Below are 15,226 nucleotides of genomic sequence, written 5' to 3'. Positions count from 1 at the left end.
GATCTGCATTTTAAAAGTAATATATATATATTTTTTAATATTACAAATTTTTTTACTTTAGTTTTAAGAGAAAAATTAAACTGTAAGTTAGTAACAGGCTAGTAAAAAATCAAAACCAATAAACCTGCCTTTTTGTAAGTATTTCTACAAATCCAAGCTGTTTGTATTCATTTACTACGACTTCAATTTTAATTGCAAATTAATTTGAATTTTGTACTTTTTTATGTACGTTTTGGAAAAACTAAAGTTTTATAATTTAGTTATAATGTGCTATTATGTTTTACTTTGATATGTTTTGTTTTAATAATTTCTATATCAAATATATACCCTGCCATTTTTGACTTTAATTTTTTAGTGAACTTTGTTTTTGCCGAAAGTGGTTTATTTTTTAAGAAAATTAAAATGCCCATTACTCATTAAAAACTTACTAGGAAAACTGAAACTCATGTTTTGCACATAAAAGTGAGATTTGTAACAAATAATTGATTATTTTGCAGACATATTTTGAAAACAAAATAAATTTTTAGGTAATTCCATCTATTTGTAAAAATGGATTTTATAGTTCTTAGTAGTACAGTTTTTGGCTTACTCAATTTAAAAAAAAAACATTTAAATCCCATTACAAGTAAACAAATATAACAGCAGTCGTCATGTTAATTTGTTGCTGTTGTTGTTGTTAAAAATTGCAACATCATACGAGCTATAGTTGATTAGATGCAGATGAAAATACATGTTGCTCAAAATAACCAAGTATTCAAAGAATGCAAACATGCTGTAAACTAAAAAAAAAGTTTACATTTTTAATATTCATGTTATAGAGCTATATACATTTTATTTTAACATTTAATATATTTCTTTTACCAAACTTCATTTTAATTTAACATCAAAAACTTTTTTAAAATTACCGACAGGTTCACAGTATTTATTATGTCTGTAGTAGAAATATATAGCTATAACAAACGAGGCCACGTTAAATAAAACTGCTTTTATTCTTGTTCGAGACAATGCCAGGTCTTCTTCTTTAATAAAGATTGTTATATTGTCAAGTATACAGCCTGAAATCATGCAAGTTAGGCCTCCAGCCATAAAAAAGACAAAGCCCAAAGTGTGGGCATCTAAAAAAGACAAAAATATTAATGGTAGTAGCAAATTTTAGGTAATTTTTAAAACTTTGTGTGCTTAAAGAAGTGATTAAGGTTAACATGAGCAATTTTACCTGGGTTTTCTAGCGAAGAAATGACAGTTAGTCCAAGTAGACCACTAAGTTCAAAAAGATTCGCCAAACAACAGATGACAGCTAATGGTTTTTGTAAAATCTTAAACTGAAACATTTATATTTATATTCAGCTTAGAAAAATCAATTATTTAAACATACAATTGTGCAGTTCATTTTATATAGAAACTATATGATCTTATATAAAAGGTTAAATAATTTTGCAACAGTTACCTTTGATTTTACTTGTCTCATTGTCAGTATTTTAAAATAAATATATGTAAATAAGTATCTAGGTATACTATGCAATGCAATACAAGTTTTCCATACATAAGCCTGTGGTGTTCGGCCTATTGCTGCACTAAGCGAAGGTAAATAATTTGGCACCTTAAAATATATACAGAATTTCAAAGCCATGTAGGTTACATATTACTCCTTTCAAGACTTAAAATTATTTAAGTTTTGCTTTTAAATTAATGATTAAAAGAACACCCGCCCTTAGTAAATATAAACTTTAAAGCTTAAAAATTCCATACGTTACAATGCGTTGCTGTTGTTGTGTCAAAATCAAACAATATTGACCAAAATATGGAAAATAACAGGCCAAAAAATGGCAGGAAACCGATAAAAACTGCAAATTTTTTAAACTTCATTTCAACATGCAGTCTGTGAGTTGCCATTGTCTTAATTTGGGTAAATTTCTTGTGAAATTTAAAAAACAACAAAAGTTTTATCTAAATGCTTAATATATGTTAATAGACGTTATAAAGATTTGCAAAAAAAATCTAATTTTTTTTACATTATGGTCTGAATTAATTTATAGACTTTGTAATACTCTTTACGATTCTAATGTTGAATCAAGTTACTAAATTCTACAACTAAGTTTTACAAATTTTTGTTCTCCACAGCAATATTATAGACATAATTAGGTAAAAAGATAATTTGTTTGTGTCTAAATAATTTGTAACATGATCATAGTTTCCTCATTAAATGATATTTTAAGCTTCCTAAACGATATTTTACTTTGTTTAATTGTTTAATACTAGCTGGTTTTTTAACATTAAATTTAATATTATGTTTAACTACCGAGCCAAGTGCTCCTTAACTATCATATTATCTTGTGCAAACATTGTCTCTTGGTACGGGAAAAACAACAAATATTTTGTACTTTTCATTTGTTGTCAAGGGCTTTATGTTCATGTTTTTTATTATGTTTTTAGCTATGCAACTTTTAAACATTTGATTTTTTGGGCACATTATGATGCTTGATAGCATAAATTTTACTTCAATGAATTAGTTTTATGTGGTGTCACTTAAAACAATGGCATTAAGGAAGTCCATCTCAGAATTAATAAAAGATCCAAAGTTTTTATCTTTTATGGCCAGGGTTAAGGAAAGACGAATTAATGAGATTTTGGGAAAAGTTCCTCCAGGTAAAATTTTTTTATTGCAATACTAGTTTAAAAATATAGATATGATAGTATGTATTTAAAATATTATTAACTATACACTAAAAATGTGTAACTTAGAAAATTTGTTCTGATTTATGAATTAATTTATTAACTTTTCATTCAATTTAAACTTTCAGTAATGGATAATTACAATGGAGTTACCATGGCTCCCACATTCCGACCCGAGATTGTTAAATATACTAACGAAAACTGGCAGCCAAGAAAAGATGATGTGTTTTTGTTTTCCTACATGAAATCAGGTAGGCTTATTTTTTTGCTTTTTAAAATAATTATTGCACAAGTAGATTCTTACTACTAATTTGTTTAAATGTTTGCTTTATAATATTATTTATATAGGAAGTCATTGGGCAATACATGCACTGGAGTATTTGATGTTCAATACGGAAGAATTGGACTTTATTAAAAATCATTGTCATATGCACACATTTATATATGGGGCACCTCCAGGTTGACTTTTATTTTTCTATCAATAAATTGTTTTAAAACTACTCTAATGTGTTTTTTGGATTTGAAATTTGATTCAATTTTTGGAGAACCAACATTGTATAGTTTTTAGAGGAAAGGTTATACTGGTTGGATAGAATGGACATGAAACGTCTAATTTTAGGTCATCAGCCAGAGTTTAACGTTCCTGTCAAAAATTTCACAGATCTTGGTGCAAAAGTAAGTTTTCAATTTATTATTAGAATCTTTTGTTAGAGTCGTATGTCCTTTGTAACAATTTCGAAATAGTTTTATCCTACTGCAAAGCCTCCCTCATTGGGAATCAAACCGAGTACCCTACAGTAAAATAAATTTTAAATAAATATGTATTATAGAAGTGCATATTTTATAATATTCTTTGCTACTTACAATATTTGGAGAGTTAAGTAGAGTGTTTAATTCAATTGTTTTATATACCCTTAAAAACTAGAAGAAGTTGATGCATTGATTTTAATTTTAGTTTGTTTATGTTTACCGCAATCCCAAAGATGCAGCGGTTTCTGCGTTTCATTTTCGAAATCAATCCTTTCGACCTGATCAGCGATGCGGAAGTTGGAACGAGTTTGTTGAACTTTACTTTACAAGTTTGTTTAACCTTTAGTTTAAAACCAATTTTAAAAAAGTTTTGTCTTTATAAATTTTGTACAATTGAATTTATTATTTAAATAACCTTTTTTAGTTATTAGTTTAATTAAATAACTTTACCTATCCAATAAAAACAAATCAAAAAACTGTAAATTATTGTATTTAAAAAAATGATTTTTGGCTATATTTTTGCTTATAAAAATTTGTTTTAGATATTGAGAATATGTTTACAAGACCTGGAGAGTGTATTTTAGATCATGTTAGAGGATGGTATAATCATATTAACAACAAAAATGTTCTTTTTTTGTGCTATGAAGAAATGCATAGGGTATTATGAAAATTTGTTTCTAAATATATATTGTTTTAATTTTTCTAAGCCCCTTTTGTTCCTTTTTTTAAAAAGGGGAGTTTGTTAGTATTAAAAATATTTCTTAAATTAACAGAGTAGTAAAATAAAAACTTATTTATTTTGATGAGAATTAATCCTTTTTTTAGGATATGCCTTTACAGTTAAGAAGATTATCAAACTTTATTGGAGTTCAGAAAAGTGACTCTGAGTTAATTGAAATTGCACGAAAACTTCAATTCAATGTTGAGAAAAAGAAAGAACAAGAACTTGAGTTTAAACGTGATATTTATACCAAGAAATTAGGAGTTAAACGAAAAGGTTTTTTAAAGTTTATCTTTTTGGAAAACTTTTGCATTGTCTTTTTGACCTACTGTTGTAGTGCAATAAAATGCCAAGCTTCTGTCCTGTTATTGGTATACAATTACCAACAAAAAAAAAGTCTACAAAGAAAACAGCAGAAAAATTTAAAAAGTTTTAAGTACAAAATTTGTTTTAAATATTTTTTATGTGCATTTAGAAACGTTTTTCTAACCATTTTAAAGTATATGCCAGCAAATTTTTTTTTTATTTTAGGTGTAGTTGGGGATTGGAAAAATCATTTCACTAAAAAACAATCCAAAAAAGTTGACAAATTAGTTGAAGAAAAATTAAGTGAAACAACAATTAAATATGTTTATGATTTGCCAACTAAAAGTAATTTATGAAATCATTTTTTTAATGTTAATATTTATTAATATTGTTATGAATATATGTGTTTTAAAAATAAACAATTGCAATTTAAAATCACAGATAATTTAATTTATTTATCGTTATGCAAATTAGAATTATTTTTTCTATGTATGTGCAGGGTATAAATGATGAATCAAAATCACTTAATAATTTGGTTTTATTTTTGACATTGTTTGTTTTACTGTTATGTATTATTTTTTATTTATTTTTCACTTTTACATAATAATCTTCTAAAGCAGGTTTTATATAAACTGTTTACCTAAAAGTGCAAATAAATAAATTAAATCATAATTAGTATGTGGTCTTGCAGTTTGGTTAGATTTTCGTGTATAACATTTCAACACGCGTCACCTTTTCTGTCTTTGATGCTTGCTACAACGCAAGTTCATAAGCTTTTTCAAAAAAGCTGGATAAAAATATTTAAAGGCAATTGACTAAGCAAAGTGACTACCACATAGATTGCGTTATTATTTATGAATGAGGTCGTGGGTTCAATCCTAACTGATCTCATGCTGTAGCGCCCTTGAGTAAGGCGCTATAAACGGTATGAACTCTTGCTGAGCCAGCACTTAATCAGCAGCATAATTATCGGTCAATTATAATCTATAATATCCCAAGGCAACTCGAGACTGGGTCGGAGTAAATAAAGTTACTCTATGTTTAAGTCGCGCATTCGACTTTCCCACATCGAGGATAAAGATATATACAAAAAATAAATAAATAAATAAATATCCAAACAAGTAAAATTTTTGGGTTTCCAATGTATACTAATAATACATAATGTTAATTATGCAAAATTTTATCAAATGCAAAATCTGAATTGCAATGCAAATACAGCCGCTAATTGCATTTACCAATCTTTAATTTTTGAAAAGTTGTAGTAAACAAAATAGGTGGTCTTGCTACTAAAATACCGTTACAACCAAAATAGGGGCTAAAACAATTTAAAAACTTGTATATTTTCTGTAATACATTTATACGCAAGGTTTAAACATGTTTAAAAAACTACGTGAATAGTAACTTTGATATTCTGACCTTTATTTTTTGAAATTTTACAGTAGTATAATTAAAATCAAATGCTTAAATAATAACTAACATTTACACTAATTTGTGTGTCGCAATATATAGAAAATAAGAGGTTAGGATTTTTAAATGCCGGGTATTTTCGATTTAAGCTTCTGCGATATTACGCAAGATCTCAAGATTGATGACGTCATCATATGTCACTTGAAATTTTAAAAACCGTAAAATCGATAACTCAAATTTGAATTTATTTATCGTTTAATTTTTAAGTATAAGTTAGTGTATGTAAATTAAGCTTTGCAACAACTGCTTCGAGCAAATGCTGTCACTCGAATTGCGAAATCTCTCGCCCTTAGCGAGAAGTTGAAAAGGGTATACCTTTGGGGTGAAAGCAGGCCATGAGTTTGTTAAAATCGCATGAATTAAATTCCTAACCACAGTTAACGCTCAACTTGTTACTGGAAGGATAGAAATTTGTTTAGCAGTAGCTTCGTTAGTAAATGTTTTTGTGTGTTATGTGTAAGCGCCTGGGGATTTCTAAAATTGTTAGGTTAACGTGATTTTATCATGAAGTGTATAGTAAGCGCACAGGAATTTTAGTAACAATAGGCATTATAAGATCAGTTAGGATTTTTTATAAGGTAGAGAAGATATTGTCCAAAGTTGTATATATATATATATATATATATATATATATATAGGTCAGTCAGCCAATGTTTTTGTGTGTTATGTGTAAGCGTTATGTGTATATATATATATAGGTCAGTCAGTTATGTGTATATATATATCTAGGTCAGTCAGCCAATGTCCAGTGGAAATTTTTGTAAATTTTTCGAAATTGTTTTGATGTGATGATGATAATTAAGCCCAACAATACAGAAGGCATAGCATAAACAAAACATGACGCTCAAAGTGTTTATCTATCTTTATTGTAGTAAACTGATATTTGAAATATTGAGTTTCTATTTTTATAAAACGTGCTCGTGATTTATTTTAGTTGTTTTCATGGCCTGGCCTAAAGATAAAAAGAGTCCAGTTTCTTTTTTGTACGTCTGTACGTATAACAATAAAATCGGAGATGAATTAAGAATTTTTTGTATGAAAAATATTGGAGTCTTTATTTAAATGTTTTTTAACTTACGAATGGAGGTAAAATAAAGAGAAACGCAGGCACGATTTTTTGAGACAAATTCTACCCACAAAAACGTACTAATTTACGTGAATTTCACAACTTGTTTAATAGTTAGCAAACTAATGTTGGCATATATATTGGTTTAGTTTTAAAAATTTTGAATTGAAAGTAAAATCTAGTAAATAAAATACCAAGGCAAAGGTGTCAGATTTTTATTTAATACACGTATCGTTATATAGTGTTTTATAGACTTTACTTAACTAAAACAGTAGTTAAGGCTTTATATTTATAAAAATAACATAGCTAACGTTTAATTAATAAATAGCTCTCCGATCTTAGATGTTTGTTAATTTTTTTTTATTTGGAAATACTACTAAAACAAAAAATATAAACCTTTTAATAAAATAAGTATAGTGCTGAATGTATTCAATACATATACATTAAAGTGCTTTGTGTGGTATGAATAGGCAATTACAGACAAATTAAATTATTTTTGTATTAAGTTTAACGCTCCCTGCCGCTTTGTGGTTTTTTTTTCGCTTTTATGTTCAATATTGATCTCGTGACGTCGTAACCATCTCAATTTTAGAGGCCTAAAAGAGCAGTGGAAGTAAATCTGTTAAGAGCAAAATGATAATTTATGCATAGTTATAAATAAATAAGTGTATGTTATAAGAACTGTATGTTTATTGTGTAATGGTCTGATATTTGTAAGTTTTAATTGAAGAAAACATAATTCTTAGACGTTTATAGCGAAAGTTAAGTTCTGTATGACAGACAGCTTGTGATATAATCCCTAGATTATCGTTTGTGATAAAGTGATTACCAACTAATATATTGAAACCATGTCCTGCGTGGTATATTGAGTTCTTGCGGAAATTAAATTTAATTAATAACCGCGTTAATGATAAAAAACACCAATTCAATTAACTTAGACAGCATGGAGGCTATTAATAAACTTTGTAAATAAATAATAACAAAGTTCCCCATACGTTACCTGTGCAACGATATTAGAAATTTATAAATAAGGTCTTCTAAATTAGAAATAAAAATTTGTCGTAAAAATATGTCAAACTAGGAGAACTAAAGAAATAACCTACTCAAAATAAGAGAGAATACGTGTGTAAAGGAGATATCTTTTTTCCTAAACACGTCGGTTCGAATTGCATGAAAATAGGGATATGCGTTTTATTAAAGCTAAGGCCTGCTTTCCTTCATAAATTTTTAACTTTCATTTAAAAACCAGCTGTCGAATTTTTAACCAACAGGGAATAAACGGGGACAATAGGACATTAATTATTTGAGTCCTTAGGCAAAGAAACTTAAATTATTTGTCTATCTTGTTAAGGTTAGGTTTAGTTTTTATTTTTGTTAAAAAAACTTTAATTAACTACTTTCTTAAAAATCTGTGAAAAAGCCAGATATTTCAAAACGACATTTTCCGGGAATGGAAGACAAAAATGTTCAAAATGCTGACAAAGAACGAGCAAAATGGAAGAAAAATGTGGATTTTGTGTTTGGTGTGGCAGGAGGTTCAATAGGCCTAGGAAATGTTTGGAGATTTCCGTATCTATGTTATAAAAACGGAGGAGGTAAGAATAAAACTTATAAAATTAAGCTAATTTGAAAGTTATGGCATTACATTGTGAAATTTGAAGTATTTTTGTGTCGTATAAAAATATATTTTGTTTATCATAAAGAAAAAATATATTTTGTTTATCATGAAGGCTAAGCGTGGGTGTATTTTTTAGAACTTTCCTAACCGGTTAACCAACTTTAAAAGGGTGGTAGTTCATTTAAATGTCAACAATTTACCTAAAACTGGAAAGTTTACATTTGTTGATGTTTACCAGTAGTTCTGTATTTAGAAAAGTTAACTTTAATTTAAAATCTAATAAAAACGTACAGGTGCCTTTCTTATACCCTACGTTATATTTCTGGTCGGTGCTGCTGTTCCTTTGTTTTTCCTTGAAGCCGCAATCGGCCAATTCACAAGTCGAGGCGTTTCCAAAGCGTGGGCTATGTTCCCGCTAATGAAAGGTTAGTCATTTGTTAAATTCCTTGTGGTTTGTGACGTCATAGAAATGTGTCGTTTTTTATTTGCGGTATAAGATGTTTATGGCCTAATTGTGTAACCTGTTTTCGTTTTGTTAAACCACAAAAAGGTGATTTATATTTATGAACTTGACGGTTTTAAACACGTTTATTAATATAACGTGACCTAGCAATCAAGTCTACGCCGGATGTTTTGAGTACCTTGTTACCAAAAATAAAAAAAACAAGTTATTTATTGTCTACTGTCCACCTTAAACAGTTAAAATTGCAAACACTACAATTAACTTTTTCGAAATGCTTACTTATTAGTTAGTAATTCATATTTTATAAGTGAAATAATTCTAATATGTTTTCCATTGTTTTTCTAATGATTTTTTTTAAATGTCAATATTTTTAAAGAAATTGTTCTTAAAACGTAAACAAAAATATAAATTAAATAAACATAATAAAGTTTTTTATTTTTAGGAATCGGTTTTGCATCGTTGACCATTATAATGAATCTCAACACCTACTACATGACTGTATTGGCCTGGTCCTTGCAATACACGACCGCTTGTTTTCAGTCTGTTTTACCTTGGTCTTCTTGCCAGAACTGGTGGAATACAGACAATTGTTACGTATTCGGCCAAAAACATGACGTCATCGACAACGCTACATCATTATTCGGCGACAACTCGACAACCGACCTGTTTTCTACCACGACTTTTTCAACCATGAATGACGTAACAACCACGTCACTGGGATACTCGAACGTGAGTGTTGTCATGAACATGACGTCATTGAATGTGACGTCACCAAGAAGAATATCGTCCGTTATTGAATACTGGGAGTAAGTAGTGGTTTTCTTATTTTAATATTTTAGATTTTTTACTAGTTACTAATATCTGTAAACAGAATTATTGATAATGATCAAATGTGTCACTCTTTTAATCATCGTCAGATTAAAATCTAACCTATAGCATTAAGATTGCTTTACCATCATTGTCTTAAGATAGTTGGTCATCAATATTAAAAACTCTTTTAAAAAATACCCTTTATATTACCACATTTATGGAAAAGTACATGTAATTTACAATAGAATTGAATGTCATTTGATTAATAACGATTTACTTATGCGATCTTTTTATAAATTTATAAGCATTGATTCAGACTATTGACATTTAATTATTACGTCTATTTTGGAATTGTATTTTTAACATGTAATTTTACTTTAATTATTTAGGAAATAAGTTATATAATTTGTCATTTTAATGTGTTTTGTTGAAGTTTAGATTAACCCAGATTGAATTAGTATCAACTTTAAGTCTAAAATGGGCCCACTAATTTTATTAAAAGCTTAGATTCCATTAATTATGCAGCATATCGACTTTAAATGGAATTGTACCCAATAAGGGAAAAAAATTTAAATGTTTTGGCTAGACAACCTTATGTAACCCAAGCCATTGTTTAATTACACTGACCAATTTTGTTTTCAAATAAGCTGATTTGTCACATTAGATTTATTGCTAAAATGATCTTATTTACATTTTACGCACTATTTGCTTTGATGTAGCTATACCAAATGTATAACCAATGGTTTAGTGTAGTGTAACCTTTAAAATACCCTTGTACTTGCTCGCATACTGATAAACATATAAAATATGCTTCTAATGTTTCTTGAGACAAGACTTTAATAATGTTAAAAAAAATATTTGTGGGTTGAACCCAGGTTGCTTTCTGCGGTTTGAAACTAAGCAGACTTGGAATCTAAACCCCTATTGGTTTTATCTTTGTATATATATATGCGGTATATAACACCATATGGCATATAAACATATATCATGATTGTATGTAATATTTGTTACATAATTTAACGCGCTATCTTTTGTAGACGTGGTGTGCTGGGCCTATCTGATGGGGTGCATAATCTAGGCAGCGTTCAGCCTTATCTATTTGCCTGTCTTATCGCATGCTGGCTTATCGTTTACTTCTGTATATGGCGTGGTATTGCTTGGACCAGCAAGGTAATAAATATTTTATGTTTTATTCATGTTATCTTACAGTTAGGGATATGTTTACACACATGACTGTATAAGGTCAACTTTATTATTGTAAACCTATATGGTTATACTTTATATCGATACCTATTCAATTAACATGTTTTTCCGAATCGTAACTAAGTCCCCTATGCTAAAAAAATCCACTCTGGCCCGACCTAACTGCGTAGGTTTAATTGTAACCCAGGTTTTTGGTCGTCTTTGTCGTTCAAACTAACCAATTAGTTAAAATTTCCCGAAAATGAAGGTGGTCTACTTCACCGCAACCTTCCCGCTCTTTATGCTTCTGATTTTGTTCGTGCGAGGTGTGACGCTAGACGGCGCTGCGGAGGGTGTTCGTTTCTACTTGGAGCCCAACATCACTAAACTACAGAATCCTCAGGTTCTATTCCCAGTCGGAGAAACTTTCGGACTATCTTTTTATTTATATATTTTTAAATAGTTGATAATTAGTTAAGATTTTTAATTTATATAATTAATTTAAAAGAGTGTTAAGATATTACTGTTGTATTTGTACCCCAAAAATTTATTTATTAAAAGACAATTTCAGAGGTACTTTGATTATTAGAAGTTTCCTTTTTTAAATTTTTTAGTGATTTATTTTTTCAGGTATGGTCCGATGCTGCAACCCAAGTTTTTTATTCTTATTCTCTGTGTAATGGAATCATGGTAACAATGGGCAGTTTTAATGCTTACCACCAAAATATTTACAGGTCAATATTTTTGCCGCGATTTTGTATAAGTCATATGAATATTTAATGATAGCTTCACTAACTTAATCAATTTTTACAGAGACACAATCATCTTATCCTTTCTTAATAGCGGTACAAGTTTTTTCGCCGGATTTACTGTGTTTACAGTGCTGGGGTTTATGGCCAAGGAGCAGGTAATTGTTATATTGTTACTCAAATAGTGTTAAACTTACCTTTTTAGATTAAGAAAGTTTAAAAAACAAATTAGGATAGTGATTTACAAGTCAAATTAATGTCTAAACTTCATAAAGAAGTTTTTAGGCAAAAAGTGACTAAAAAGCTGTATATATTTTTTATATACTATGTTTTTACATGCATTGCTTTTTTTTTACAAAACAACGGTTTTTTGGATATTACAATATAATGTTTGATTTTTTAACTCCTTTTTTCTGGCAGAATGTTACAATTGAAGATGTGGCAGAATCTGGGCCCGGGTTGGTATTCATAACTTACCCAAAAGCCATTATGCTTATGCCCTTCCCTCATCTTTGGGGTATTTTATTTTTTCTTATGATATTTTTGCTGGGCTTGGATAGTCAGGTAAATTAAATATGTTTTTATCAAATTTTCCATATATTGATTTTTTTTAAATTGGCTTTGGTACTTTATAGGTGAAATCGATAATCTTATGTTAAGTTACGTAGCCTTAAAATATATAAATTATTTAGAGAAAATCACATTTAAAATAAAAGTGGTTTTCTTTTTTAATTAAAATAGCTTCCTAACCTAAAATTTATATAACCATTTTTGTAATATAATTACCTCCTTTTTAAATAACGATGGATCCTACCTAAAATATCATATTACCATTTCCTTAGTGAGTAAGACGGCATTAAAAATTAATTAAAATATACGTTTTTTTATTAACTTTTTATGGAATTTAGGTAACCTTACTAAACATACAAAAATATTATTTAAAAAAAATGTTTATTTGTTTTTAGTTTATTGGACAAGAGAGCCTTATAGCAGCCTTGGTCGACTTAAAACCAGGATTGTTTAGAAAGAAATGGAGGCGCGAAAAATTGGTGGCGCTGGTTTGCTTTGTTCAATTTTTAATCGGAATTATCATGATTACTAAGGTATATAAGAATTGTGACGTCATACCTACGTCAAAGTAATATATACTGTTAAAAAAATACGGATAATAAACATGTATACCAACATATAAGAATATGGTAATACTTTATACAAACAAAAAATTATGACGTCAAATTATGATATACACGAGTTTTACATTATTTATTTTCTCTTGTGAATAGTTTCGATTTCAATACATGGGGTATAACAAACATGTTTTAACTTGGATGAGGTTAACCGATAAACAAAAACATGCTGGTAAACATGACACTGACATTTCTTTCACATTACTTTATACAATTTATTACCATTAGGCCGAAATAGCTTTCGGTCTTTACATCGGTTTAACATGATTTATAAAAATGTCAAGTCCTTGACATCATGTTTTAAATGAAAAATACTTTTAAATGGTATTTATACTATTTCGTTTAGCAGTCACATATTTAACCTTGAAATTATACGTTGTCTTTAATTTATACCTATTATCTAGTAGTTATTACTTTGACTTAATGGTTTGTAGGAGCAACTAAAATGCAAATTAGGCTCACCTAAAGTGCCTAGATTAGCGGCGAATAGAGTATGGCTTTGGTTCGGCTCGAACTATAAACCTTCTGGTCCCTATAGGTTAAATACACCCTCTGGACCAAATGTAATAACCGATATACCGCACTACCCGTTATATGTTACATTTTAATTCACTTTTAGGGGGGCGTTTACGTTTTTAACATGTACGACAACTACGCCGCCGCTGGATGGTGTCTGTTCTTTATCGGCGTGTGCGAATGCGTCACGGTCAGCTGGTTTTACGGAATCGACCGTTTCTGGGGTCACGTGTGTCACATGATCGGTTTCAGACCCTTTCCCTGGTTCAAATATGCATGGGCTGTCGTCACGCCTCTTATGACGTCGGTAAGTAATTTGATGACGTCACGTCAATTTTTATGACGTCATGTCACTTTTGATGACGTCACGGCAATTATGATGGCGTCACGTCCATTTCGATTACGTCACATTTTTGATGACGTCACTTATCCATTTTTTGATGACGTCACTTTGATGACGTCAATTTTAACTTGTCTAATTTTTGTTGGATTGTATTTGTATTTATTAAACTCATTTTTAAAAAGCATTTATTTTTTTAGTTATCTAATATAAGTATAAATGTTAATGTTTAAAATTTGTTTAGGGGGTATTTATATACAGTTTGGTGCAGTACAAACCTCTCACGTACAATCGTATTTATACTTACCCCTTTTGGGCCCAATTTCTGTCCTGGTGTTTGGCACTGTGTGCTATACTGTGGATACCCTTCTATGCAATTTATCGTTTCTACATCGCGACTGGTTCGCTTCATGAAGTAAGTGTATAGACTTAATCGCTTTTTTAAAGTGATCAAAACCTTTGGCTTAACTATATGAGGTCCTGGGTTTAAACCCCGTTGATTCCATTAAATACGCCTTCGAGTAAAACACAATAAACGGTTTAAACTTATGCTAAGCCAACACTTTATTGGCAGTTTAATTAAATAAATAAAAAAACTATTACAGCTTAGCCTATAAGTAACCTAATTAATAAACCAATTTTAATTTCAACAGCGATGGACTGAAGTGACTACTGTTCCTGAAAAATTGGAGAAACGTCTCAGAACAAGCGAGAAGTTATATGGAATAGCTGCTCCTGTGGAAGCAGATGACCTATTAGAAGGTAATTTAAGTTTGAATTTTGTCCATCTTAAGCATTTTATTTTTAGATTAAATCAAAGCATTTATTTTTAACACGTTTGATAAACTAATTTTTTGCCAGTTTGTTAAAAATTTTTTTTATTCTTTTTAGATAAAAATATTGAAGGCAACAATGTTACAGGAAACGGTTTTATTGAATATCCAATTTAAATCAATTTGTGACGTCATTAGTTGTTACGTCATCAAGTGCTGAAATCGTTTTTATGACGTATCGTAATTTACTTACATTCGCAAGTGTTGTTGTTAGCATTTTCTTACAAAATGTATCGTTTTAGTCACGTGACATGTTAAGTGTTGCATCTGCTATATTTCTACTTTTTTACATCGGGATAATGTTTTAAAATATAAAGTTTAATATAATTAAATATTGTTTGTAAAAAAACTACAAATGTACTAGCTTTGTAAAATTGTATATTTTTTATTTTAGCACTGGAATGTATCAGTAAAAACTGTTTGGATATCAATTTGTATTCTTTTATGTGACTTTACAGAAGTTAGGTGGTTAATAGAATATTTAATATGAAGTACAGAATAACTGAATGTTTTATAAAATTACATGATATAATATAAATACATTT

The 15,226-nt window shown here is 29.2% G+C and overlaps 3 protein-coding genes across 3 annotated transcripts; 2 read left to right on the top strand and 1 right to left on the bottom strand.

The window, feature by feature from the left end:
- Nucleotides 1-648: 648 nt before the first annotated feature.
- Nucleotides 649-2,003, bottom strand: LOC145745150 (acyltransferase PGAP2-like). The gene is made up of 5 exons (XM_082563147.1): nucleotides 1,750-2,003; nucleotides 1,448-1,600; nucleotides 1,217-1,322; nucleotides 906-1,115; nucleotides 649-779 (listed from the first exon to the last, which is right to left on the bottom strand). Exons 1-5 carry the CDS (start codon nucleotides 1,891-1,893, stop codon nucleotides 649-651), a joined length of 744 nt encoding a protein of 247 aa, XP_082419273.1. The 5' UTR covers nucleotides 1,894-2,003.
- On the top strand, nucleotides 1,669-4,944 carry LOC145745611 (amine sulfotransferase-like). The gene is made up of 8 exons (XM_082563734.1): nucleotides 1,669-2,646; nucleotides 2,802-2,924; nucleotides 3,022-3,132; nucleotides 3,242-3,348; nucleotides 3,629-3,752; nucleotides 3,966-4,081; nucleotides 4,249-4,420; nucleotides 4,676-4,944. Exons 1-8 carry the CDS (start codon nucleotides 2,535-2,537, stop codon nucleotides 4,804-4,806), a joined length of 996 nt encoding a protein of 331 aa, XP_082419860.1. The 5' UTR covers nucleotides 1,669-2,534; the 3' UTR covers nucleotides 4,807-4,944.
- A 1,941-nt stretch (nucleotides 4,945-6,885) lies between these two features.
- Nucleotides 6,886-15,108, top strand: LOC145746362 (sodium- and chloride-dependent GABA transporter 2-like). Its single transcript, XM_082564631.1, has 13 exons — nucleotides 6,886-8,578; nucleotides 8,895-9,026; nucleotides 9,507-9,870; nucleotides 10,912-11,044; nucleotides 11,325-11,459; nucleotides 11,687-11,790; nucleotides 11,870-11,963; nucleotides 12,226-12,369; nucleotides 12,771-12,908; nucleotides 13,612-13,815; nucleotides 14,093-14,263; nucleotides 14,502-14,610; nucleotides 14,740-15,108. Exons 1-13 carry the CDS (start codon nucleotides 8,434-8,436, stop codon nucleotides 14,796-14,798), a joined length of 1,932 nt encoding a protein of 643 aa, XP_082420757.1. The 5' UTR covers nucleotides 6,886-8,433; the 3' UTR covers nucleotides 14,799-15,108.
- The last annotated feature ends 118 nt before the right edge of the window (nucleotides 15,109-15,226 follow it).

The sequence above is a fragment of the Corella eumyota genome, chromosome 3 (genome assembly GCF_963082875.1).
Source record: "Corella eumyota chromosome 3, kaCorEumy4.1, whole genome shotgun sequence".
In the NCBI taxonomy this organism is placed as follows: Eukaryota; Metazoa; Chordata; class Ascidiacea; order Phlebobranchia; family Corellidae; genus Corella; species Corella eumyota.
This window is presented reverse-complemented; position numbering and strand designations above follow the sequence as displayed.